At 49.0% G+C, this 25,133-nt stretch overlaps 1 protein-coding gene and 1 long non-coding RNA gene across 7 annotated transcripts in view; both read right to left on the bottom strand.

The window, feature by feature from the left end:
* LOC310667899 overlaps positions 1 to 12,980 on the bottom strand; it is a 31,467-nt gene extending 18,487 nt beyond the window's left edge. For 5 of the 6 annotated variants that reach the window (XR_014506373.1, XR_014506374.1, XR_014506375.1 and 2 more), the window contains exon 1: positions 12,919 to 12,980. This is a non-coding gene — a long non-coding RNA (uncharacterized lncRNA). Of the gene's footprint in view, positions 1 to 12,827; positions 12,883 to 12,918 lie in introns of those variants that run through there. The other variant, XR_014506378.1, reaches the window with a different exon arrangement.
* Positions 12,981 to 20,844: 7,864 nt separating this feature from the next.
* On the bottom strand, positions 20,845 to 25,133 carry LAGE3 (L antigen family member 3). Its single transcript, XM_083420768.1, has 3 exons — positions 24,945 to 25,133; positions 23,212 to 23,340; positions 20,845 to 21,227 (listed from the first exon to the last, which is right to left on the bottom strand). Exons 1-3 carry the CDS (start codon positions 24,998 to 25,000, stop codon positions 21,116 to 21,118), a joined length of 297 nt encoding a protein of 98 aa, XP_083276894.1. The 5' UTR covers positions 25,001 to 25,133; the 3' UTR covers positions 20,845 to 21,115.

The raw sequence follows: 25,133 nt of genomic DNA, 5'->3' as shown, positions 1-25,133 counted from the left end.
GTTCAGAGGATACCAAGGCGTACCTTGCTGACTTTTTTGATCTTCTGAGGTCAAATTCTGAGCAAGACTACACATTCAAATTTGATAAACTCAGTACAGGTTGGAGCAAAGCATTCTTGGACTACTTTCAGGAAGACCTGCACCAAGCAATCATAAATCATGCTGGGGCCTGGATTCTAAAGAGACTGAACATATATAAAGAAAAAAGTGGAATGACCACAAATGTCTCTGAGAGTTTTCATGCAGCTCTAAAAGGACTTTCACAATGGAAAGAAATGATGATGGAAGCAATGGTGTTATCCTTATATGCAATACAAAATTTTTACTGGAGAGAAACTTTGCGTGGACTATGTAACACTGGAAACCTTCATTTGTGGCCTCAGTTTATCAGACACTCAAGATCACCAGAACATACAGTCTTTCCTCATATAGCTTGTGATCCATCACAAATCACAGATCTTGTACAAAGGGGAGAACTTCCGCGGCCTAAGAAAGATGAAAGCTATGAGAAGGCACCATCAGTTTGTCAAATGGTACTAGAGGGCTTTACGGTACTGAACAATTTAATAGCTTGGTGTATTTGTGGTAAGGGGTAGTAAGGAAAAGCCTTGTGTTGTCCGTCTTTTCCCCAAAGAGAGCTCCTCAGATGACCTCCACTCCAAAAAGTGGGAAAGAGGATTTGACAGTGACCAATATTGATTCTTTTGATAGAAGCCCCATATTCTCAACGCAAAATTAGAAGTGTTTGAGCAAATCAATGATTTCTACATCAGTTCCCCCATGGCACAACTGTACCTTCAACACACTCAGTCTACAAACCAAGGAACTTGTGGGTTCAGTTGCCAACATCTGTGTGTATGGTTATGACATAGACACACTGAAAGGATCGAACTGGATAAATGACCACATAATAGATGCATTTCTTGCCTCCAGGGTGATCATGACCAAAGAGCTAGGTCACGATGGAACAATTTTCCCATTTAGTTGCCTCTTTATTCAGACCCTCATGTGCCAAAAATTGTCAGTGAAAGCCCTGTTTGAAATTTGGAGTGCTAAAGAAAGTTGTCTGGATTATTCCAGTAAATGACAGTGGAGTCCACTGTTGTCAAAAGTGCCCTGTTGTTATCATTTTTGAAACATTAGTGTTATGATGGCACCTAAAGCCTGAAATATCTTCCTAAAAGTTCAGACAAATGTTTAGGGAAAGTTGTTATGAAAGGACGAATGAAGAATGTATGTTCAGCATATAATTCTCTGTATTATGCTTTCAGGTCTCCATGTGATGAGCATGTGGACAGACAGAGGAGAAGGCTGCATGAGGCTGATAGTTAATTGCAGGATAACCTCTGCAAAAGAAAGTTGTGCATATTTGATCTTTGTGACTGTTAAGTAAATGTTTAAATTATAGTTTTTTAATATCGAACCCAAGCTCTGATTTTCTCAGTTCTCCCTTCACCTGTGTGTATCCTGCTAGTTCTATCCATTTCGCCTTTCTCTTGTCACAAATGTATATAAAATTATACAGGAAAACGTTAAATGATCAGCTTTAATTCAGTGTCTCTGTCTCTACCTTTCTGTGCAATTGCTCAGAAATGTCACTAAGAAAGCTCTATATATTGGCGTGGTCTCTTTTATTGGAATAATTTCCCAAAGTTAATTTTAAACGGGTACGTAAGACCAGTGGGCCAGAATTTTTGTCCCAATAATATTTTTTTCCTGTGGCCATCCCCAAATCTTCATGCAGGTAACTCCACAGTTTCATCTCTCATGGAATAAAGTGGTTCTTCCTTTCGCTCGGTGCCCCTGAGGTCAGTATTTGGGGCGAGTGACGAAATGTTCTCTCTAACCACTTCATCTTATTTAATTTTCTAACCTCTGTCATGTCTGCTACCCTCTTATAGACCTTTTATAGACTGAACATTTCCAAACTCTTCAGCCTTTTCTCAAAGGAAAAGCACTGTACCCCCTTAATCATTTGGTTGCCCAATTCTAGATGTAAGAGCAATCTGGTTGCCACATCTATCACCCTGTTGATCACCAGGATTGATTTGGCTGATCAGACTGGCAAGGAATGTGTCTGCCGTCCCCATCACTGTGCGTCCCCCCCCCCCAAAGCCATACACTCCATGGAAGAGAATGACCATCCCACATAGAGCGAGAACACCTCTTCTGCACTTTTCCCAGCTATGCCATATTCGTTTTAGAGATATGGCACCCAAAACTGTACACAGTATTCCAAGTGGGACCACACTATAGAACTGTACAGGGACATTACAATACTGACCATTTCATTTTCAGTTCCTTTTTCAATAGTCTCCATCACTAATTCCAGGTCACAAAATGAATAAATGAAATAATAGCGGTTCTGATCCTTGTGGGACCCAACTGCTCACTTTCTTTAACTTTTAACATGGCCTTGGCCATTGGAAAAGCCCCAGCACCCAGGAGATCCTCTGAAAGCCCAAGTTGCCCCAACTTTGTGCAAAACAGTTGTAGCCCCGGAGAAGGGAAGGAAAGGGGTCTGACAAAACTTTGCTAAGTAAAGTATCTTTGTCTGCTGAAAAACAAATGTTTAGCCAGCATAAAATAAAACTCATCCAGGCAGCTGTCTCTAGCTTATGTTGGCCTCCCTCTAGACACAAGGCTGCATAAGGTACATGGCATGGGACAGTGAAAATCTTCAATAGAAAGGCTGCCTGCACTCGTTCCACTGACTGGGTAAACCCTGACATCCAGATTAAAATTCCATAGAGCAGTTTGGCTCTAACTTTAGCATTAAAAACCTTTAGGGCAGAAGGGATGTGTTAGTTACCTCTTGTTGCAAAAAAGCGCAATATGGCCTGCATAGACAGCTTGCTGGCATTTACCGCCACTGCGCAGCGCACCAGAGCGTGTGATGGAAAGAGATCCCCAAACAGTTGAATCTGAATGCCTGCTGGATGTGTTTCCCACCAAAAACCCAACTATATATCTTACGAGAATTCCCGAAGACCTTTATTTTGCTTTTATTGAAGTTCATGCTCATTTTCATGCTAGACAAATAGTCGATACAGGCAATTAGCAAACGCTTTAAGCCAATTCTAGTTTGTGAGAGCAGAATCACATCATCTGCATATAGAAGAATGGTAATTTTTATGCATTTAGTTTACGGCTGTGAGTACCCACCAGTTTTAGTAATGGGGCGAGGTCATTTAAGCACAGTGGACCAACCCCAGCTGATGACATGGCTCCCCAAATCAACACAGACTGTGGAAACGTCACACTGGGCTTCAAGCACCTGGCATTGTGTGCCTCCTCATTCTTTCTCCAGACTCTGGGTCCTTGCTTTCCAAATGAGATGCAAAAGTTGCGCTCATCAGAAAAGAGGAGTTGGGACCACTGAGCCACAGACCAGTTCTTTTTTTCTTTAGCCCAGGCAAGACGCTTCTGACGTTGTTTCTTGTTCAGGAGCGGCTTGACAAGAAGAATACATTTGAAGTCCATCTCCAGGATCCATCTGGGAGGCGGGGCCAAGATGGCGACGAAGTAAGACGCGCTTGCCGGAGCTCCCCTTTCAGTTCATGCTGTAAGTTACTTTGCTCCTATTTTTCTCGAGAACTTGGCACGATAATGGTTTGATGTTAACGCCAGGAACTCACCCTGTGGAAGCTTGCAATCTCAGCGCTATAAATCTCTTTAATGAGCTTCACTAACAACCTGATTAGCTGTAACTAGGGCAGCCACCGGCCGCGCTTCCCTGGCCTTCCACCAGCTTTTGCTTGGCCTTTGAAGGACTCTTAGATAACCGAGCCGCTCTAGGGGTCCAGCATGACGAACCTAAAACGTGGCCGTACCTCTTCTGTGGAAGACCTTTCCTTTAATGCCTCAGAACCTATGTCTAAGATCTCGAAACCTACTGGGCTGGATTTACCACCTAAGACCTTAGAGCCTTCTATTTCATCGTTAGAAGAGTTTTTCTGCAATCTCGTGCCCCCTTCGCCTGTTACCTTTAAGCAGTTAGATTGCCTACATGATCCTGCAATGACTTCAAACAACCTTTTAAACACTTCCAAGCAGGTAGACTGTCCGTATGACCTCACAACGACTGCAAATACTCCCTTGCCAGGAGACAAACCGCTGTTGGATATAACCTCCAGCCCAGTCGGCCTCTCTCCTCACTCCGACTCTCACTGTAAATCTTTATGCGATATAGTACACTCAGTGGAGCTGAGGACTTTGCAGAAATATTGCCTGCACTTGGCTGACGAAATAAAGGTGCTATCAGCCTCCGTCAATATGTTAGAGGGAAAACTAAATGCTCTCACCAAAACCCCTACCCCGATTTTGATTCCGCCATCAAATCACCAGGGACCTGATAATCATCAGGCACAGAGCCCAAGTAGGGGGCAGCAGCTAGTAAACCTCCAACTCACCCCTAACAATATATGCTTGAACATCGTTCACTCCCGCTTCCCCTACCATGCCTGGAGAAATTGTAAAGCTGCTGTGATCTCACTGCGAATGTTGACCAGGTCCTACTTGGCCCAGGGCGATCTCCTATCATTAGAATGGCTGCCAGAGACTCCAAAATTTAAGCGCTTGGTGCTCAAGTTCGATTCTCCCAGGCTTCCTACACTTTTGAGCAAACTTCAAAATCGCCTCAACTGGTTTGGAATCTTCCCACAAAGATGCTTCTTTAACAACTGTAGGGGCATTATTGGGAAAATCCCAAACTCAGCAAATTTGGTTAGCCGACCTACAAGGAGGATTGAGGATCACGCCCGGAATTCGCAGCAACGGTCCCTCCCTATGAACCCCTCCCCACGATCTACTAGACGACCATCCCACCGGCAAGAAGGGACTGCCTTAAGGGGTAGAGCTTTGACGGATCCAGCTTTGGCCCCGCCAACCTCCCTACTGGCGGCCAAGGGGGAAGGGAGACCAGGAACAGAGGAACAAAACGATAGAGTGCACATGCAACAAAACCAACAAAACCAGAGCCTAGTGCATCAGCAGAAAAACAAAGCTCCTATTGAGTCTCCTATTGAGACTCAACTTCATTCGAACGACAGAGAGGACTCTTTCTCCATAGAAGAACATGCCTTAATAAATCAGTTCTGGTCACTACAGACGTCAGCCCAAAGGGAAATCTTGGTTAGACTGGACACCCTGAGAAGCAGACTGACCAAAAAGGTGGCCCATGTTGAGACTACGGAAGGCTCATACACACGGCCTATATCCCCCAAGTGCCTAGTGGACAAGAGGACGGCGGGAGGCGCCTTTAAATGTGTAGATCCGGAAGACCAATCGCAGCCTCCGCTGGTGTATGGTAAGGCAAAACTAAAACAGACTGTCACATCTCCGAGTACCTGGTTCAACTATCTTAAACTCTCCCCAAATGAAATAGCTACTCCCCCAAGCCCAAACCACCCCCTTAAGTCCCCGGGAGCTATGGATAATCACTCCCCTATGCAGCAGATGCCTACTGACAAACTTAATGGGAGTGTTTTTTTAGATGTAAAGGGGTCACTGGACTCTGTGGACCCAACAAATCTACACCATGGAGGGACAGAGAATTAAAGCTGCTGTCCTGGAACATTGCAGGATGGCGCGCCAAGAAAAACAATCAACAATTTGCGATGTTTCTTAAGCGATTTGATATCATCCTCCTGCAGGAGACCTGGTACAGCGACCCCATTTTGTTCAATGGGTATTCTTGCCACTCCCTACTTGCTACTCCATCTGTGAGGGGAGGTAGGCCTAGTGGAGGTCTAGCTAGTCTCATCTCCACAGAGCTTGAACATTCCTTAAAAGCCCTCCCAAACTGCAATTCACTAGCCACGGCAGTCCTACTCAAAATCAAGAGAGATGCACTGGTAGTGGTCAATGTCTACCTGCCCCCCTGCCAAAAAAAATCTATAGTGAAAGCTAACTGGGCAGAGTTAGAGGCATTCTTAGAGTCCATAGAATCTTCCTACCCTTCTACACCGATCATAATCGTGGGGGATTTCAACGCCCGTATGGGAACTGATGATGACAACCTTTACAGCCAATATAATCAGATTCAGGACCCTGAAAGCCCAACCGAAGAATGCGTCTCACGACTTTCTAAAGATAATAAATGTAATTTCTCGGGGCTATGCCTAGCCCAGGTCGCAAAAAGAAGGGAGCTGATGATATTAAACGGTAGTAGGGAAGAGGACCACCCAGGGGAGTATACCCATCTTTCAAAGATGGGAGGAAGTGTGATAGACTATATTCTGATATCAAGATTCGCCTATAATTCTGTATCGACCGAAAGCGACCACCTCCCACTAACTTTAGCGCTCAATGGCCCATCGTTTAACAAACCCACGGCTAACCTTTACTACACCCCCATCGTTAACCTGGGATCATTGGCCCCCAGAAGCATTAAATGGTCCCCCATGCTTAATACAGAGTTAACTCACCTCCTCCATTCGGAAGACGTGAAGACCATCTACTCAGCCATTGTATTAGCCAATACCGGGGCAAAGGCCATGGACTCGTTCAACGAGTTATTAGCAAGATTAAAGACCTTCCTAACAACTGAGATACTTAACTCTGTTACAAAGCGGGCAAAGGATCAAGAGAGTTGGTTTGATTCGGAGTGTAGACAAGCAAGGAAACGTCTGAGATCAACCTATCGGAATTACAGAAACACCGGAGCACCCTCGCTATTTATGGCCTACATCTATTTAAGACGAAATTACAAACAGCTATTAAAGGTAAAAAAAACAAAAAGCCGAGAGAATGGCCTGGTGTAGACTAGTGAAGGCCTCGAATGACAAAGACTCAACCTCCTTCTGGCGTACCATTAGGGGGATCCTGGGCCAAGAGCAGATTGGTCCCACATGCACTGTAGAACCCCAGGAGTGGATGAAATATTTCCAAACCCTCTTCTATGATGACAAAGCTCAGCACAACGATCCAAGTGCCTACTCTGAGAATTTACCATATTGGCCTCCTGTCTCCATAGAGGAGGTGGGGAAACTAATTGCCCAACTGAAAAACAACAAAGCCCCGGGCATAGACTACATTCCAGCAGAGCTCCTGAAGAACAATACCAGTTGGTGGGCTCCTATAATGGCGTCAATATTTACATACATCGATTCAACAGGCATAATCCCTGGTTGCTGGACAGAGGCAGTAATCATCCCAATCTATAAAAAGGGTCCTATGGCAGATCCAGCGAGCTACAGACCCATCAGCCTCCTCCCCATTCCCAGCAAATTGTACGCCAAACACCTCCACATTAAACTAATCGACTGGATGGAAACTGAGGCAGTTCTGGCAGAGGAGCAAGCCGGCTTCAGACAGGGCAGAACAACAATAGACCATTGCTTCGTATTAGCACATCTCATTGACAAATATGTCAACAAAACACGTGGGATTCTATACGCAGCATTTATTGACCTAAAGGCGGCTTTTGACTCGATTTCACGAATCAAACTCTGGGCGAAACTCAATGCTACCAACATTGACAAAATATTACTATTCTTGATAAAAAGCCTATATAAAGACTCCAAGTTATATGTAAGAGCCTCAGTAAATGGGCAACTAATTGGCCCTGTACCAGCCACCAAAGGAGTCAAGCAGGGTTGCATTCTAGCCCCAGCCTTATTTAACTTATATATCAATGACATGGTCAAACACCTAACATCCCCAGAGTTCCATGCTCCCAAACTGGCCGAAAAATCAATTTCAGTGCTCCTCTATGCGGACGACGCGGTTCTCTTATCACGAACTAAAGTAGGCCTCAAAAGGCTACTAAGAGAATTCTCAGCTTACTGCAGGAGAGATCAATTGGTGGTTAATCACCAAAAAACTAAAGTCATGGTCTTCGCTAGGAGACACAGACATCACAGATGGGAGATGGACAATCAGCCAATAGAACAGGTCAAAATTTTCAAATACCTCGGAGTAGTTTTCCAGTCAACAGGGGCCTGGGAGGCCCACCATAAATATGCTAGGGAAAAAGCATCTCAAAGCGTCAAAATACTGTCTCGCTTTTACTTTACGAAGGGGGGCAGACATATCCCAGCAGCTTTGGAGGTCTTTCAAGCAAAACCCTTGGCACAACTACTCTACGGGGCCCAAATCTGGACGGGAAATCATTGCCACACACTCGAAACGGTCCAGTCTAAATTCCTAAGACAGATTCTAGCCGTTCCATCATGCGTACCAAATGCGGCCCTACGGCTGGAGACCGGCCTCCTCTCCGTCGAGACCCGGACCTGGATAAGAACATTCAACTATTGGCTTCGTTTAAATTTAAACCCATCCGGACTATTACCTCTAGTAGCACGAGACGCTCATAGAAATCGGTGGTCCAAAGTAGTGCATCAAAAACTACTTACATGTGGCCTACAAGCACAGCATCTCCTGAAAGTGGGTCTCCCCAAGGCAAAAACCATTATCAATCAGCGCTTGAAGGATATTGAGCAGCAGAATAATCTGGCCTATATTAAGAAATTTAGTGCTTGGTACGCTTATCTGCCCCCCTCCCATTTTGATTTTCGGGCACCTTATTTGTCTACCTTAACCATTCCAAAACTTAGGCGGGCCTTTACACTGGCCAGACTAAATATGTTACCGTCAGCTGTTCTTGAAGGTAGATATCAAAAAATTCCATTTGAGAACCGGCTCTGCCCCTGTGGAGCTGGCTATGTAGAGACGGCGTCACACGTTCTCTTGTCTTGCTCCCTATATAAAGATCTCAGGGACGAGACCATCACGCCACTCCTATCTGCCATCCCCGGCCGCTCTTGCGAAGCCAAATTGTGCTCACTTCTAGCCGACCAGAACAGCTCGACAACAGAGAAGGTTGCCAAATTTATCGAGAGAGCAATGAGATTGAGAGCTGGTATCTGAATGATATCAGTGTGGTCACCCGGATTCCTCGCCTGGGTTTTTATGATTATTATCATTATGTTTTATTACTATTATTTTATTACTTCTGCCAAGTTTTAAGTACTGAGATTATTAATTTACCTAGGGTTTTAATAGGTCACAAGATTTTAACTATATTTGTAATGTACTTCTGTTGGTGTTTGTCTTTTGATGCTATGGCCTGTTGGCTATGCAAATAAAGTTTTATTCATTCATTCCAGGATCCATCTGTGTGTGGTGGCTCTTGATGCCCTAACTCCAGCCTCAGTCCACTCCTTGTGAAAGTCCCCAGCATGTTTGAATGGTCTTTTCCTGACAATCCTCTCCAGGCTGCGGTCATCCCTGCTGCTTGTGCACCTTTTTCTTCCACACTTTCCTCTTCCGCATAACTTTCCATTTCGATACAGCACTTTGGGAACATCCAACTTCTTCTGCAATTACCGTTTGAGGCTTTTCCCTCCTTATGGAGGGTCTCAATGATGGCTTTCTGCCCAACTGTCAGGTCAGCAGCCTTCCCCATGATTGTGCTTCCTACTGAACCCATTGCAGGTGTTATGGACTGAATAGCTACTGCACCTTTTCACAATATTCTAATTTTCTGAGATTGTTAATTTGGGGTTTTCATCAGCTGTATCCCATAATCATCACAATTCTAACAAATAAAGGTTTGGCATATCTCACTTTCTATGTCATGAGTCTATCTCATATATTAGTTTCATCTTTTAAGTTGAATTACTGAAATAAATGAACTTTTCCACGATATTCTAATTTTCCAAGTTTCACCTGTACGTATTTTGTTCCCTATGGCAAGGAGTGCTAGGATGGGAAGCATCCATGTAATCCACCTTGTCTTAGACACACACCAGTGACGCATCAGAGGAGCACTTTGCTTCATTTAGTTCTTAAGGGGGAGAGATAGATAAAGAAAGAGAGAGAGAGAGAGAGAGAGAGAGGTTGCATTGGAAGTAAGCAGGGACACCACAGGGGCTTGAACCCAGTCCTGGAAACCAGGAGCGCCAACCACCAGCGTCTTTTGCTTTTTTTTGGCCAATGCAACAAGGTGAAAAGCAAAACCTGAGAGAACACTCAATATAGAATGTTCTCTCAGGAAAAAAGAAAACCCTTAAGAATTATGAAGTTGCAGACAGAACACAATCAAGGTTTTATCCCTTGCCATTAGCAAGGGATATTCACCTAGATGTGTTTAAGTCACAGAGTGCCATGTTAACTGCCATTAATTTGCAGGGCAGAACAGAGAGACTGGTTCCAGTCTTCAAACTCTGCCTTTATGCTCACCTTTTCGTTTGTCCCTCCGAAGTGCGAATTCATGGGCCTGGTAGTTCCTTCCGCTGGTTTGTGAAAAGCAATCTGGACTCATTAGTTTGTTCCCGGCCCTTTCCCGCCAATTCCAGATAAATGTTTTTGGAACACAGCTGGTCTTACTGACCTGACTTCTGCAGGAAGAGCTGGCTTCACCTGAGTGTGGTGGGCTCTTGGACAGAACTGTGAAGAGATCAAGCGGGAGAAATGGAGAAGCCAGCACTAAATGATTGGACTGAAAAAGATCACTGAATTGTGGAGTGTGAAGTTCACTTGCCATTAAGTTTCCTGAAGGGTTGCAAAATTCTACTTCTTGCTTCACTGAGATGCACCTGGAAGAGACTAGGATCTTGAGCAGCCCTCCCCTCCAGACACAGGAGCAAAAACAGCCAGTTACCTAAAGCAGGCAGTCAAGACGCAGGTGTCTCTCAATCCTGCACCGCAGATATTCACTTGATGGATCAAGAGCTCTGACACTGCCTCTTACTTGTCAATGGAGCAGATCTGCTTCCAACAGAGGTAGCTCTGTGAGGTCTGTAAAAAAAAGAGCTGGAACAACAGTGGCGTAGCGTGGGGGGTGCAGGGGGGGCCGGCCGCACCGGGCGCAACATCTGGGGGTTAGGGTTAGGGGGCGCAAATCCACGGGTTAGGGGGCGCAAATTACTTGCCTTGCCCCGGGTGCTGACAACCCACGCTACGCCACTGCAAAACAAGACTGGCTGTCCCACCAAAAGATGTACCTTATTGTGTGGTGATGGCACAGGAAAGGGCCTCCCCTGCAGTGGTGTCCCGACACGAGAAGTCCCTCCAGGTAGAAGCACGGAGAACGACCACATTCACCTTTTGAGTTCGCAGCTCTTCTGAAAAAGGGATTGAATAACCAACGTTGCTCAAAACAAGCTCTTTGGAATATTTCGTTTTCATATTTGATGTGTGATTCCATTTAGAGCCTACCTTTTCTCCGACAGGCTCAGGGTGCTTGAATGGTCCCCCTCACTGCGACCTGAAAGAATCTTTGTACAAAGAGTTGCAGGCAGAACACAACAGAGATTTCCCCCTCAGCCAAGCACAAGATACTCACCTAGTTGACCTTCAGCCAGAAGACACACAACTGTATTGCTGCTATAATTACTATAGAGCATTTAGAGATTACTTGCTAGTTATTAGTGCCACCTCTGTTAATTCAAATGTTTTATTAACAGAAGCTACGATTGCAGTTGAAGGTAACCAAGTGAGAGGTTACAGGCAAAGGAAGCAGTTCACTACAGCAGGTTTTAAAATATATTACCTTTGGAACAGAAGTACTGGCGAGGATCTAAAATTTTGTATTTGTTGGAAACCCAGCAACTATCAACCCTATCGTGCAAGTTTTCACCAAAAAGTCAGCAATAGAATTTGGGTCAAATTAAATTTTGAATAAAGTCTCAGCATTTTGGATTTATACACACCTGAAGGAACCAAAACTCAACAATATTTTGGTGACCCTCTTCTGCAGTTGCCCAGTAAGTACAATGCCAAATGCTCAAGAGGGTTTGTTATTCTACTCATTGGAAACCACAATATACATAAAATTAAGTTCTGCCCATTGGCAAAGGAGCTTATCTATAGTCCCCTAGAAGCTATCACAAAATGGCTGCAAAGCATTTTTGTCAACAAGGCAACCTGAGCTAAAATGACATTAAGTGGAACTATGTAGTCCTCTGCGCCTCTGCTTTGCTCTTTATCGCATGCACAGCTTTCTTTCCCCCTGGATCCCCCTACCCTTCTCACTTCTAAGTCTTACCTCTGTTAAAATCTTACCCATCTTGGTTTTTCCAACTTCTGGAGTGAGGTTCTGGAGCGAGCGGTTGCAGACCAGATCCAGGTGCTCTTGGAAGAAGCTGCTTTTCTAGATCCATTTCCATCAGGGTTTAGGCCTGCTTTTGGCCCGGAAAGGGCCTTGGTGGCCCTGCACCTCTGTCGAGAGACAAGGGAAGGCGCTCAGTGACCCCCAGTGCCCTCCATCAGCTTCGGCTGGTGGCCCAGTTGCGCCCCTCTCTGGACAGGGATAGCCTGACTCCTCCTGTCTCTGCTCTGGGAACCCGTTCTTGGGTCGTTCTTTCTGTTTTGATTTGGTGTAGTTGATATTTTATGTGAGCAGCCCTTAGACCTTCGGGTATAGGGCGGTACAGAAATTCAATAAATAATAACAGTAATGATAATAATCACTTGGGCAACAGAAATGCCAGGCTTCTTTTTATGAAATGGCTTCCCCAGCTGCCTTTTAAAAGAAAAGCCTTCTATTTTCTGCAATTATTCTTCACTCGGCTTGAAGCAGACTTCAGATCCACCTACCCTTTCCTCTGCTCCTTTGTACATCCAAAGACTTGTTGGTTGAAAGGGAAATAAACTTGATTTCGCCCCTTGTGTTCCTTCATGTGTCTTTGTTTCCCTTGGTTTTTCTAGTCATCAGGTGTATCTGCTTTTCTTGATTCTCTTTAAAATCTTCATCTTGGTGTTTTCTTGAGTTTTCAGTTTAAATTTGGCTTGGCTAAAGTTTCTTTTAGGGGCTTTCTCAAAGTCCAGCATCTGTTCACAATTTACTCTCCCTGTGTTATTATGTTTGCCTCTCCTAACACTTTTTAGGCAGTTACTGAATTAAGGTATCTATCTATCTATCTTTCTCTCTATCTACAAGCAACATTTAAAATTGCCACCTATGGAGATCACAAGGGAAAATTTGTTGTATCTCTTTTTAAAGTTGTAAATAACAACTTCAGCTCTGACCAGTGAGAGGGCTAAAACCAGTATTATAGCCAGGGACAGTCTCACTCACTAGACTCTGGCTCGCTCCTTCCACCACCTGTTGGTCATAAGGACACATAAAATAGTCCCTTGGCGCATTAATACAGTGGATACAAATGGGTTTGTTTTCAACATGGGATCATTGCGCATGGGTGTGAAATTAGTGCCGGCCCCACTCCCTAATAACAGGGTTGCTGGGGGGCCAACTTGAATAATATATGGGGGGCGGGGGGCAATAAGCCCTGCCCTACATAGTCACAGGACACGGCACACACAATTAAATGGCAATGGCCATCAACTGGGGGGGGGAGGGTTTTCCAGCCCCCTTAAATATTTTTGGGGGGCTTAAGAGGAGTTAGCTCCTAAGCCAGGGTATGTGTCATTGCTGGATCAATGTCTTTGTTTGCTTGGCTATGTGTAGAACCTGCTGTGCCTTTTAATGACATTTTTCCCAAGTATCGCACTGATCTGAACATTAAAGATTTTGGTAGACACTGCAGCCTGAGTTTGAATTCTTCTTTGAGTGACAGGCAGGAAACTCTCCTCCACAGTGTGCTTTTTTGGTGGTTCTCCTTGTGGGAGGGGCCCCAGGGCCCCCGAAATGGATAGCCTATCGCTTTAAAGTTGTAAACAACAACTTCTGCTCTGACCAGTGAGAGGGCTAAAACCAGTATTATTGCCAGGGAAAGTCAGCAGCGGAGGAAGCTGTTAAGTTGTGGGCGAACATAGTAGATGACACAGTGATTTCTCCAGAGCAGCTCTTTATTGTAGCTGGACAGAACTGAACAGCAAACAGCTCAGCCGGCCTGCTTTTATAGGAGCTGGCTGTCAACATTGTATCAACAACAACCCAGGGTTTCCCGCCTAAAATAACTGACGTGGACCTGAGTGAAAACTATCTACAGTATCCCCCTGTTGGCCAGGGGGAGAACATCAGTACATAACACCCCTCCCCACCGAGATAAGGCGTTAGTTACAATCGTAATGGTTTCCTTATATACAGCACTACACGTAATGGTTCAATTAGGCACAAAAAGCATATCGGTTACATTTCCCATACTTAAACCAACAGTGATACATGTCCAACAACATAGTCCTTTAAATAAGTTGGGCTCTTGGAAACTCTGCCAGACCGCCGGGGACTGGTAGCCAAGTCCGGAGGGCCACCCAATTCTTGCTGAGGCTGTGGTGCGACCCTAGGTGGCGTTGAACCCAAATCCCCTGGATCCACTGCTGTGGATGGAGCCTCCGCAAGTGGAGTGGTCTGAGTCTGTGGTAAGTCTGGCAGACCCTCTGAAGCGGCTTGGTTCGGCTCCACGCTGGCAGTTTGCGAGGGAGGTGTAGGTGGAGCCTCGCCATCTGTAAGTTTCTCTTCTGGAGCCACGAGTGCAGTTGGGGGCACCACGGTAGTGTCCAAGTCCCCAACCCTGCGCCTAAGCTGGTCTATGTGCCGGCGCCACAAGCGTCCGTCTTTGAGTGCCACCTGGTACGAGCGAGGTCCAGTGACTCCCACACTGTGGCTGGCACCCAAGGAATGTCCCCCACATAGTTCCGGGCAAAGACCTGGTTTCCTGGAACAAAAGACCATGGCGCGTTGGCACAGCCTGGGGGTTCAGCCACGGCAAAGTCCGGGTGCAGCCGGTCAAGCGGTGACCTGAGGCGGCGGCCCATAAGCAGTTCAGCAGGACTCCGCCCTGTGGCCGCATGAGGGGTGATGTGTTGCACGAACAAGTATTCGGCGACCCACTCGTGCCAGTCTCCCCGGTCCAGGCGCGCCAGTGCCTCTTTTGCCGAGCGCACCATTCTCTCCGCTTGCCCGTTGCTGGATGGATGAAATGGTGCCGTTAGGGCATGGCGGATGCCCAGTCCCAAAAGATACCGCTCAAAAGTGCCTGACGTGAACTGCGGTCCGTTGTCGGAGACAAGGACATCAGGACACCCATGCATCGCAAAGAGTCCTCGCAGCACCCGGATGACGGCCTCGGTAGTGGTGGAGGGCATCAGGGCCACCTCCAGCCATTTGGAATAGGCGTCTACCACTACCATAAAGGTCCGGCCGTGAAAGGGGCCAGCCAGATCGATGTGCACCCTCGACCAGGGTGTCTTTGGCGTCTCCCAGGTGTGTCCCTTAGCTGCCGGTGGTGCAGGCCTTGATTCTTGGCACGCTTGACAGGCGGACACCCAGGCAGTGATGGCATCGTCCATGTTAGGCCACCAGACGTAACACCGAGCCAACGCCTTCATTTTGACAATTCCCGGGTGGCCAACGTGCAGAGCCTCCAGGACGCGTTGACGGAGTCTTTGGGGAATCACGACGCGGTCTCCCCACAGCAGACAGCCGTGATGAGCCGAGAGTTCATGTTGTCTGGTTGTGAAGGGCTGGAACTCCGATGCAAAAGGCCCTTGTGGCCACCCCCTCCACACCCAGTTGAGCACACGGCTGATGGTGCGATCCTGGGCAGATGCGGAGGCCACAGTGGCAGCCGATACAGGCGCTTCCGGAAGATCCTCAATCAGGAGGAGCGATGAAGCTGGAGCCGGGTCTTCCACAAATGCTGGAAGAGGGCAACGGCTGAGGGCATCAGCATGGCCCATCGATTTCCCCGGGCGATGGACGAGCCGGTAGTGGTAGGCAGCCAGGAAAACAGTCCATCGCAGCATGCGCGGCGAGAGGACCGGTGGAGTTGGACGATCACCGGCGAGGAGGCCCAGGAGCGGCTTGTGGTCAGTGATGAGGTCAAAAGTCCTGCCATAGAGGTATTCATGGAACCTCTTCACTCCAGCCACAAGTGCCAGTGCCTCCTTGTCGAGCTGGCTGTAATTCCGTTCCGTCTGAGATAGCGTCCTGGAAAAGTAGGCGAGCGGTGCTTCTCTTCCGTCTGGAAAACGGTGACTAAGGACAGCGCCGATGCCAAAAGGTGAGGCATCGCAGGCAAGGACCAGCGGCCTGGATTCACTGTACTGTACCAGCACACTGTCCGATGAAAGGAGAGCCTTGACTGCGTTGAAGGCCGCCATCTCCCGATGACCCCAGGACCAAGGCGTCTTTGTGCTGAGGAGTCGGTGAAGAGGCTCAGCCACCGTGGCTTTGTGGGGCAGGAACATGTTATAAAAGTTCAGCAGCCCCAGGAACGCCTGCAACTCCGTCTTGTTCTTTGGGATGGGGGCCTGCTGGATAGCACGGATCTTGGATGTGGTTGGGTGAAGTCCGGAGGCGTCGATAAGATAGCCCAGGAACTCCACCTGTGGAACGGCGATCTGGCACTTCTCCCTCTTTACCTTGAGCCCAGCCTCCTGGAACCTGGTCAGCACGGCACGGAGGCGCTCGAACAGCTGCTGGTGTGAGTCTGCGGACACCAAGACGTCATCAAAATATGGTACCACGCCCGGAAGCCCTTGCAGGAGACGCTCCATAAGGCTTTGGAAGATGCCAGGAGCCACACTCACCCCGAACTGCAACCGGCGGCAACGGAATGCCCCTCGGTGGGTGACAATCGTCTGGGCTTCAGCAGTGGCATCATCGACAGGCAGTTGTTGATAGGCTTGGGCAAGGTCCAGCTTAGCGAAGACCTTACCTTCACCCAGGGAATGCAGCAGGTGTTGGACAACAGGAACCGGATAAGCGTGCTGCTGAAGTGCCTTGTTGATCGTGCACTTGTAGTCAGCGCAGATTCTCACCGACCCGTCTGGCTTGACAGGCGTGACGATGGGGGTTTCCCACTTGGCGTGGTCAACCGGCTCCAAAACTCCTTGGGCGATCAGCTTGTCCAGTTGTTCGTCCACCTTAGCCTTGAGAGCAAAGGGAACCCGGCGTGGCTTTAGCTTGATGGGGGCGACTTGTGGATCAAGGCTAAAGGAGATGGGCATACCTGTATATTGCCCCAAAGTGCCGTCAAAAACCTCGGCAAAGTCTTTGATCAGACCCTCAGTCTCTGCGTTAGAGATGCAGTTGATGCCGGTGACTTCCAGGCATCAAACCAGTCTAGCCCTAGGAGGCTTGGCCGCTGGCCTTCGACCACCACCAACCGGAGCAGGCCCGAAAAATCCTTGAATGCGATCTGGAACCGGCCAACGCCTACCACGGGAATGTCGTTTCCCTGGTAGTCTCTCAGGTGTACACGGTGAGAGTCAAGTTGCCTTTTGGACACTCTGGGTACCAGTCTTTTGATGGTGCTCCAAGACACGATGGACAGGGCAGACCCGGTGTCGATCTCCATGTCACATGGAGCTCCTTCAATGAGCACCGTGACGTTCAGCTTGCGTCGCGTAGGCGAGTAGGTTTGGCCAATCGTGGTTCCAGACGGGCAGCGGCAGTTGGTGAGAGCGAAACAGCTTTCCTTGGCAGACTGGAGTGAAGACTTGGACTTGCGAGTTGGTGAAGGGGGGGTGTCAGATGGAGCCGATCGGCAGACCTTAGCGATGTGGCCCCTTCTGGAACACTTCCTACAGATGGCGTCTCTGAATCGACACTTGGCACGGGAATGGTTGCCTCCGCAGCCGGCACATTCCGGTTGGCCCTTGGACTTCTGTTGGAACTTCCTGCGCTCCCGCTTTGTCTGGTGCACGTCATCGTCTTCACTGGAGGATGCCTCATCACTGCTGGCCTCTTCGTGATGCACTGGAACTGGCTTCCTAGCAAGACGCGGGCTGCTGGACTTGCGGATCTCCTGGGCGGAGCGTTCAGCAGCTTCTGAGGCCACAGCCTCCTCAATGGCTTTCTGTAGCGTGAGGTCTGGCTTGGCGAGGAGACGCCGTTGCAGATGGATGTCCCGGACCCCGCAGACGATTCGATCCATCAGGGCATCGTCTAAGTCTCGGAACTCGCAGTGCATTGCAGCCTGTCGCAGGGCGGTGGTGTAGTTGTTGATTGACTCCCCCTCTGCCTGGTTCCGGTGGTAGAACGCATGGCGGGCAGCAATCTTGGACGGCTTTGGTGCATAGTGGTTGCGGAGCTTCTCTTGGATCGTGTCCCACGGTGTTGCCTGGACTGCTTCAGGCGCAACCAATGCTCGGGCCATCTCAAACACCTCAGGCCCACAGAGGCTGAGGAATAGGCCCCGCTTACGCTCCTGTGATACTTGCGTCAGCTCGTTGGCTTGGAGGTAGCAGTCGAACCGAGCGAGGTAGGAGTCCCATGATTCAGAGGCTGGCGCAAATGGCGGTAGAGGCACAAGTGAAGCCATGGTTCCGATGCCGGCGTGAAGGGCGATGGATGGAACACCGAGCTCTAGCCAGAACAGTCAGCTCTGAATTGGTTCTGTTCAGTGATTTCGCTCAGTGATTCAGCTCAGTGATTCAGCTCTGCTCAGAGGGTGGCTGCATCTGGCTGTGCTCTGATGTCCATCGATCCCATCCTCGTCGCCAGTGTTAAGTTGTGGGCGAACATAGTAGATGACACAGTGATTTCTCGAGAGCAGCTCTTTATTGTAGCTGGACAGAACTGAACAGCAAACAGCTCAGCCGGCCTGCTTTTATAGGAGCTGGCTGTCAACATTGTATCAACAACAACCCAGGGTTTCCCGCCTAAAATAACTGACGTGGACCTGAGTGAAAACTATCTACAGTATCCCCCTGTTGGCCCAGGGGGAGAACATCAGTACATAACAGAAGCCATTTGGGCGCCTGGGGTGCAAGCTGCTTATGGGGCAGGGCGAGGCATCCATGGGGCAGGGCGCACCGTGGGGCCTCCAGAGTCTGCCTGCCTCCTCCCACTCAGTCACCCTTCAGCTGGGGGGGGGGCAGTGGGCAGACCGTTTGGGCAGCGCAGAGCCTTGGGCCCACTGCAGACCCCGTGGTGAGTGCCGCCCGGCATTTTGTCACCCCCCTCAGTGGGGACACCTGGGGCGGCCCCACACCTATCGCACCCCCTTCCTCCGCCCCTGGTTGCAGGTAGTGTGGCCGGGGGTTCGGGGGGGAACTGCCCCCCAATCAAGTACAGTGGTACCTCAGGTTAAGAACTTAATTTGTTCCGGAGGTCTGTTCTTAACCTGAAACTGTTCTTAACCTGAAGCACCACTTTAGCTAATGGGGCCTCCTGCTGCTGCCACGCCGCCGGAGCACAATTTCTGTTCTCATCCTAAAGCAAAGTTCTTAACCCGAAGTACTATTTCTGGGTTAGTGGAGTCTGTAACCTGAAGCGTCTGTAATCCGAGGTACCACTGTAAATAAAAATACTTAATTGACCAATTGTGTCACAGGTACCTCAGTTCTGCCCCTCCCCCGGTTGCCGTGTGTCTTCTTTTTCCTGGACACATCCTCTTTTTCAGGGGTAACTTTTTAAAAATTTGCCATAATGTCTCTGGCTATACTTTCTGGATAATTCCAAGGCATGACTGGTGATTGAAGACTTGCTTTCCCCTTGTCTTCACTTCTCCTGCCCACCCCCCCAGGAATATATCACAACTTCTATAGCCTACATATAGTAGGAGTATTTAAAATGAGAATTTTCATGGCATCCTCATTTTTGCTCTTCAAAATATGGCAACCCTAATTCCCCCCCCCCCCAAAAAAAGAAATCCTGGCTACACCCGGGGCAGCTGGTCATAATGACAGTGCCAATTTGTTGATATAATCAATGAACAATTACCATGTATTTAGAAATTTATCCTTCTTACCCTGCCCATTTATCACCACGCTGCTGTGTTGATTCAAACTCCCAGATTGTGCCATGTCCCATACCTGGGTAAAACCAAGATCGTGAAGTGAGGGCCTCCCCCCATTTCCCACCTGACAGCTATTTCCATTCTGGCAGTGACTGTCAAAAGAGACCATGGTCAAAGATGGTCAAAGATATTGGGGTTCAGATCCCCCCCCTGCAAGAACCAAAGAATGCAAGCCACGGATCCCTGTTTAGTTTATAACCAATTATAATGATTTCAGGATTTATTTGTTTATTTATTTTGCCAAAATGGTACACAAATGTTTTTGCACCATTTTTTCCCTACCAGGTTGGGGCTTTACAAACCATTGGAGCAATGGAGAGACAAGTAACCAATTATTTTTGTTTCCTCTTCTTGGCAGGCCTATTCACACAACATGTCCAGTCTGTGGTGTCCATTCACAGGTGAAACTGATTGCTGGGCGTTGCAGTGATCTGGTGATGAATATTTGTGTGTGTACCAGCCTTGAAAGCAAACTACAAAACTAAATACATTTTTCTGCACTCGTCATTTCTGAAATGGTCTTCAAGGATCGCCCCACTTACAGCGCATGGCAGTAATCCCACTCTGGAGGTTACCAGAGCATGGATAACAGGGGCAACACTTTCCTGGTTCAGGAACAGCAATGGCTGGCAAGAAGCGCTCTTGGGTCTTTTTACCCAAGCACAAACCCAGGTTGCAGCACGTGTGCCTTCAAGAGGGAGCTGCAAGCTACAAGTGTAACGTACAACAAATGCCAAACAGAAATCCAACAGGTGAAGATTTCACCAGAATGCAAAGGTGGTGACCGAGGTGGGGATGTTTTGCTTGCCGTTTAAAAGTAGGAACCCTGCCAGAAAGAAAGAAAAAAAGGCAAATCTTGCTATATAAAAAGGACTTCAAGGCCACACCATCCGTTTTGGCTCCTCTTCCTCACTGCCAGCTATTAGCTGCTTTCCCCCTGGTGGCAAGAGAGACAGAGAGACGCAGCAACAGGGATGGGGAACCTGTCTCTCTCCAGGTGCTGCAGGGACTACAACTCCCATTAGCCCTGACCCTCAGCCACGCTGGATGGGGCTGAAGGGAACTGGAGTCCAGCAACACCTGGAGAAACACTATGATTAAGATTTTGCTGGTGTTTGTGTAATAGATTAATCAATATGGTGAGCCGGCTCAAATATATTTAATCAGTTAACACAAGCAGACTAAAATGTAAAGTACACTGGATAGTTTATTAGAGGACCAGATTCTATGTACTTTGTCTTATATCAAGGCAGTCCCAGGCTTGCCTGCTTCTCAGCACCCAAAATCTATCAATGTCCAAGAGTATCCGAGACCAAAGAGTTCTCCGCTGGCTCCAGATCACAAAGCAACATCTTGGCTCTAAGGATGGCATGTTCAGCGCCTCCTCTGACATCAGTAGTCCATGGGCAAGTCTAGAGTCCAGCCAAGATTATTGGGAAGCTTCCTGTTGCAACCATCTATCAAGCCACAGGAGGCCCAAACAGGTCCATAGTTTCCACCACCAAGCAGAGATGCTTCAGGAAGGAGCTGATGGACACACGCAGAATCCGGGCTTCATCTGCTCTCCATCGACTGCAAAAAAATAATATATATATATATTGTGCAGACTGGAACATAAAACATCAACACTTGCACTACACTTAACAGTCCAATGAACCTGCCACTCCTTCTGCCAATATCCCCATTCTATTCCAGTCCTTGAGCTTCCCTTTTACTCTTGGCAGACGCTGGGCACCTGGTCCAATACATTTGGATGCCAGAAAATATACTGTTTCACTTAATTATTATTATAGCACTACCTGAATGCAAAGTACACAACAGAGGAAGGGAGGAATTATTCTTATTATCCTCCTCCTCCTCCATATAGTATCATCAGCTTGTATAGCACTTTACAGAAAATACGAGGGGATAGATCTCTGCCCTGACAGTTTAAAATTTGGCACAACAGAGGAAGGAGAGGGACGTGGGGGCAGGCGAAGGAGGCGATGATTCGACTGACAAGTGCTCTGGTTTAGTTAGAGGCCTGGCTGCTGCAGTGTCCCTGCTCCAAGGGCTTCATGGGAAAGGTGATGGGAGGGAGGGCTTGAAGGAAATAAGCGAGGAGGATGCACAGAGGGGTTCTGAGAGGGGGTACCAGGCATATGGGGCACAGGGAGGAAAAGGCAGTGTTGTTTTGGGGAACAGGAGACGTCTAGAGGTTGAGGAGCAAAGATCACAGGCAGAGATGTATCGGGATACAGGAATGCTGTCCTAAGGATGGGAGAGCATGACCACAAAGGGCTCTGAAGGCAAGAGCAAGGTGTTTGTGATACATCCGAGGGATGAGCATCATGTTATCGGAGTGCTGTGAGAGATGAATGATTCTGGCAGCTAAGTCAGCTAAAACAGAAGGTTGGGGTGCAGAAGTCTTCATCTCTGCAGGCAAGGGATGATGACAAGGGCATCCCACCAACTTTCATTCACTAGCAGTGGGCACAACCCCACCCCCCTTGGGGAAGGACCCCAGCTCAGTGGGAGAGCAGCCACTTTGCATGCAGATGGTCAATCCCTGGTAGGTCTGGGAGCTACGCTGTCTGTCCCCCTGAAAAACTGCAGATGATCCTGTGCTAAATGGATGATAGGCAGATTCCCACGTCCCCAGGAAGTTGTCCTCTGTGCAGAAGCACAAGGATCTAAATGCAGGTCTTGCTCAGCACACTACTTTCTTTTACTTGCACCCCACTCTTACTCCATGTTATGCTCAAAACAGCCCTGCAGGGTAGGTCAGGCCAAGAAACAGACTCATTCAAAAGGGTTCAGCTCCAAGGGCCTTCTGGCAGTTCCCTCCTGTGATAAATGAGGTGAGAAATGTGGAACGTCCTCCCATCAGATGTCAAGAAGATAAATATAGAACTTTTAAAGGTAAAGGTACCCCTGCCCGTACGGGCCAGTCTTGACAGACTCTAGGGTTGTGCGCCCATCTCACTCAAGAGGCCGAGGGCCAGCGCTGTCCGAAGACACTTCCGGGTCACGTGGCCAGCGTGGCATCGCTGCTCTGGCGAGCCAGAGCCGCACACGGAAACGCCGTTTACCTTCCCGCTAGTAAGCGGTCCCTATTTATCTACTTGCACCCGGGGGTGCTTTCGAACTGCTAGGTTGGCAGGCGCTGGGACCGAGCAACGGGAGCGCACCCCGCCGCGGGGATTTGAACCGCCGACCTTTCGATCGGCAAGCCCTAGGCGCTGAGGCTTTTACCCACAGCGCCACCCGCATCTAAAAGCAGCCCTGTATAGGGAAGTTTTAAATGTTTTATATTTTTATATCTATTGGAAGCTGCCCAGAGTGGCTGGGGCAACCTGGTCAGATGGGCGGGATACAAATATTAAAACTATTGTTGTTTAAACCCTGGCTCAAGTCCAGCATGCCATCCATTGCGGCGCCACCTTGTCTCTCATCCTCCTGCAGCTTGTGCAGGAGACCTTCCGGCAGGCTGCACCCGGGACTCAGAGCCCACCCTCTGCCCCGACTGCCACCACACCTTGCCTCTTGCAGAAGGGGGCGCCTGGCCAGTACTCACACATGCAAGATGTCCTCCGTCACGTCCAGTTCCTTGCTGATCCCTTCTTTGCGGGGCTCGGGGTCAGGGGCCAGGGAGCCCAGCGCAATCTGGGCCAATGATGATGATGGGAAAGGGATCCTCAGCTCACTGATGTCGGGGGTAGTGATAAGGAGCATAAAACGTACAAGAAAATCCCGCCCCACCCCCAGGCACACACAGCATACCTTTCCAACAAGAGACACTCTCTCTTATTCAAGGCCACTTTTGTATTCTATGTTTAATATTTCTGGGAGAGCTTCTAGTCCCTGGTTTTTGACTGAGGAGATCTGACACGGATTAGAATCCCTGCTTCTCCATGACTGTGGATGGGAGAAAACTCAAGACCAATGTTCAAATTGCAGGGTGGAGGGCAGAGGGGGGCCACTTTTGTGCCGACCTCTTTTGCCTACTCTTTTTCAGAGGGGGGGGGGCTGCATCAGGGAAGCAGGGGAAGATGTGTTATAACTAGAACAGGAGGGGGCCCAGGGCATGTGGATTTAATTCAAGGCCTTCCTACCTCTTTCCCTTCCCCCTCTCAGTCACCATTCTGTCCTATTTGCATTAAAGGGCAACTTATCCCCATTTCTCTCCTCACAAAGAATCCTGGGCACTGTAGCTTACCCCTCACAAAACTACAAAGTGCCCATAATACTTTGCAGGTGAAACCCTAGCAACCCATCACCTTGATTTTCCAGCAGCTCTAGAAATGCAACTTAGGTAAAGGTAAAGGGACCCCTGACCATTAGGTCCAGTCGTGACCGACTCTGGGGTTGCGGCGCTCATCTCACTTTGTTGGCCGAGGGAGTCGGCGTACGGCTTCCGGGTCATGTGGCCAGCAGGACTAAGCCACTTCTGGCGAACCAGAGCAGCGCACGGAAACGCCGTCTACCTTCCCGCCAGAGCGGTACCTATTTATCTACTTGCACTTTGACATGCTTTTGAACTGCTAGGTTGCCAGGAGAACCGCCGACCTTCTGATTGGCAAGCCCTAGGCTCTGTGGTTTAACCCACAGCGCCACCCGTGTCCCATTCAGAAATGCAACTTGGCACACGTGCAATTCATTCAAATGCATGTTGTGGGTCTGCGCTTAGAGTCCCTTCAGCAACACGCTGGCATGTGAGCAGGGCCCTTCCCCCCCCCTCCCAGCAAGAGTGCTCAACCTTCCGGATCCTAATCGCCCTTCTCATCTGAACCTACAACACAGGACCTGTTTCTATTTTATTTTTACATCGTACATCCGGGTTTCAGTTGCAGGACTGGGCGAGGCTTTTGCGCTTCTGGCACCTCAAAGGCGGGTATTTGGGCAAGAGCTGAACTCACCTTTCGATCTGCAAGCGGGGAAACCCATTTCAAGCGCCTTTGCCCCTCCTGCCTCTTTCCGGAAAGGCGCTTGCCAGAGGCGCCTTTACGCAGGAGAAAGTCCCCCGGCGCCCAGCGGAGCTTCCTCCAGGCAGGATGAGGCCGCACCGGGGCAGCCGGGGGCCTGATCCCCCCCTCCCCTCGCTCTCGCCCCGCGATCCGGCCGCTGCTCTCCCCCACAACCTGGTCCGGGAAACTACTGCCCCCCCCCGGAAAGGAGGCCCCGAGCAGGAATGCCCGCCCCTCTTCAAAACAAGGACCGCGAAGCCTCCCTCCAAGGGACCCAGGCGTCCGAGAGCCCAGCCCGCCCCCTCCTCCGCGGGCGCAACGCCGCTTCTTTACCGCCGGATACAAGGCGAGGCCTGGCCGGGACACAGCGCTCCCTCCGGCCGCCGCCGCTCCTTCCATCGTCGCCGCCTCCCCCTCCTCCCCCCAGGGGCGCCGAGGGTGGATCCCAGGGAGCGGCCGGCCCACGTGGGGGGATCTTTCGGAATCCACCAGCCTTAGCTGTAGCAGCGTTGGAGAAGAGGTGGCGGGGAGC

Source organism: Podarcis tiliguerta (assembly GCF_965153285.1).
Source record: "Podarcis tiliguerta genome assembly, chromosome: 17".
Lineage (NCBI taxonomy): Eukaryota > Metazoa > Chordata > Lepidosauria > Squamata > Lacertidae > Podarcis > Podarcis tiliguerta.
Note: the sequence above shows the minus strand (reverse complement) of the source record. Positions and strands in the feature narration are given on the sequence as shown.